At 28.9% G+C, this 2,403-nt stretch overlaps 1 protein-coding gene across 3 annotated transcripts; it reads right to left on the bottom strand.

Moving 5' to 3' along the window:
- Positions 1-279: 279 nt before the first annotated feature.
- On the bottom strand, positions 280-1,768 carry LOC126928327 (uncharacterized). Of its 3 annotated transcripts, none has more exons than XR_007716539.1 (3): positions 1,519-1,768; positions 916-1,295; positions 280-843 (listed from the first exon to the last, which is right to left on the bottom strand). XR_007716539.1 is itself a non-coding variant. In XM_050744121.1 (3 exons), exons 2-3 carry the CDS (start codon positions 1,061-1,063, stop codon positions 577-579), a joined length of 414 nt encoding a protein of 137 aa, XP_050600078.1. In that variant the 5' UTR covers positions 1,064-1,295; positions 1,519-1,768; the 3' UTR covers positions 280-576. The 3 variants fall into 3 exon arrangements, 1 of the variants encoding a protein (XP_050600078.1); XR_007716540.1 differs by having other exon boundaries at positions 280-850; positions 947-1,295; XM_050744121.1 differs by having other exon boundaries at positions 280-850; positions 924-1,295.
- Between the last annotated feature and the right edge of the window lie 635 nt (positions 1,769-2,403).

Raw genomic sequence — 2,403 nt, 5'->3', positions numbered from 1 at the left:
AAATTCATGATTCATCGGCAAAATCAAATTTTCATTGGCAAACAATGAAATGCCAATGACAATGGCAAAAATAAACCAGTTGGATCAATTGGAGAATAGTGAATTGAGTGATTGGCTAAAAGAGCGTTCAATTCCATATAATTCTAAAGCAAAAAAGTGTACTTATTAATAAATTATTATCGCACATCAAGAATACAACAATTTTACAGCCATTTCGTATGTAAATGTATCATATGTGTTCTTAAGTGTACTAAGTTAGTATAAAAAATAATACGAATATGCTATAACATAACATATTACATTTTTACATTCATACATTAGAGCAGCTTTAGTATATAACAAATAAAATAATAATACATAATTAGATATAATTAATAAAAGATAAAAAATTCTTTTTGTACCACTGATTTTTTATGAACTATTTATCACAATTAACATAGCTTTTCTGTCAGCTTCATTTTTTATACCAATTTCAATTAAATCTTCATTAGTTAAACTCATAAATAAATCAATGTCAACCTGAAATAAGTTTACAATATTAATTTATAATAAAATTTTATACATGTAACAACATATTTACTTCTTGTACGAGGAATTTGGGTATTGACCTAATCCGTAATGTTTTAGTAAAATAAACACTTTTGCTTCTTCTGAATTTAAAATCATTCCTCTTGGAGGTGTCCTGTAACGTGGTGGTGATGGTGTATTCTCCCTAAATACATTTTCATCCTTCATATTTGGAAGAACATTTTGTTGGCGCAATAGACTAAATTTAGGCACATATTTAAGAATAGTATCAACATCTTCTTTGTGTTGAATATTTAAATCTTGTGGCTGAATGGACTGTAATCTTTGCAAACAATATAGTTAAATTAAAATATCATATTTACTTTGTATATAATATAGAGCAATAACTAATATACCTCTGCATAGGTAGTTCGCTTACATTCTTTCTACTTTTTGAACAAGTTAGCATTGCTTCATCTTTATCTTCATTTACAAACAATTGTTTCTCCTTTGTTTCATCTTTGATATTCAAAATTAATTTCCTCATTATGTTCATTTTGTGTAAAATATATATTTGAAGAAGTAGGTAACAGTTTATTCAGATCGCAAGTCAAGGTGGGTGAAATTAAACTACTCTGAACACTTTCTCAATGATTTGTCTCTAAACTTAATGCACAGGGTTTTAAAAGTTCCTTGCTTTAACATTCTCTATCGTGTCAGAAGCTTCAACTTCAAGAGTAATAGTTTTCCCTGTTAAGGCCTTAACGAAGACCTGTATGTTGCATGGTCTGGGGAAAAATGGTTATATTAATGTACAATATCGTGCTGCGATAGTACATGCTAAAATAAACATTTTGTAAGGAATAGCTGTATATTTTTTTAATTTATAAAAACATTAATCAGCTCAAATTTTGTTAAACAAAATGATGGCATCACAGCAGAGTATCGGTTATTGGAAAACTCATCTAATATTTTTTACATAAATATGGAAGGATCAGCTGTTATACTTACATTTCTTGAAATAATTTATAGAATAGGGTAGATAGTTGCACACAAGTCACTCTAAATTCTTTTGATAAAACAATATAGAAAAGCTTTCGAAGGATAATTCACAATAGAGTATGTCAAATAATGTATAACATGTGCATTTGGTGCCATTTATTGGTGTACACAATAATTGCGTAGTTCAGTAAAGCCAGTAAAGGATGCACTTAGACTAAATCTCATAATTTTTCACCATTTCCTTAAATTAAGTGCATATACATTATTTGATGTGTACATACAAGTACATACCGCATATCTGTTAAAATTAATTAAATGTTATATAATATGTTTCCTAGGAAAGCCGTTGAAAAATTTGAAAAAGGTTTCAAACGTTTAAGAATACCTATAACCTTCCTTTGTTAAGTACGTGGGAGAAAATATTTATATCGTCTTTCGCAAAATAAATGCGAATCGAATGAACAGCGAGATTATTGAACTGTGGAAATGAAAAAGAATCGAAATAATGAAAACGAAAACAGAGAAAGTTATTACATAGAATTATTATATTATTGCATAGAAAATCATTGAAAAATGTTCAGAGTAATCTATATATATTAATTTATAATAAACCCTTGAATTTTTCGATATACGACTCTTTTAATCGCAAGTTGTTTTCTTGGACCTTATCGTTTTTCAGATGCTGTTTAAAGCTGTTATTACATTGGTTTGGGTTTTCATATTCAATTGATTCATACAGATTAGTTTTGTATCCTGTGTACTTCACACACCTTGTACAGCCATTTACACACAGCGAAAATTCAGATAAAAAGGACGTGACGGATGGGGAAAAACAGAAGAGAATCGCAAAGCAGTTGTTCCAACACTGGATGTAGGAACTAGCGATCATATCAA

This window comes from Bombus affinis, unplaced genomic scaffold (assembly GCF_024516045.1).
Source record: "Bombus affinis isolate iyBomAffi1 unplaced genomic scaffold, iyBomAffi1.2 ctg00000842.1, whole genome shotgun sequence".
In the NCBI taxonomy this organism is placed as follows: domain Eukaryota; kingdom Metazoa; phylum Arthropoda; class Insecta; order Hymenoptera; family Apidae; genus Bombus; species Bombus affinis.
Note: the sequence above shows the minus strand (reverse complement) of the source record. Positions and strands in the feature narration are given on the sequence as shown.

Bases quoted from the DNA above. Each gene is read 5' to 3' on its own strand.
- LOC126928327 (XM_050744121.1), bottom strand. From the start codon at position 1,063: ATGAACATAATGAGGAAATTAATTTTGAATATCAAAGATGAAACAAAG. The intron at 851-923 runs GTATATTAGTTA...TTGTTTGCAAAG, and splicing joins AGCGAACTACCTATGCAGAG to ATTACAGTCCATTCAGCCAC.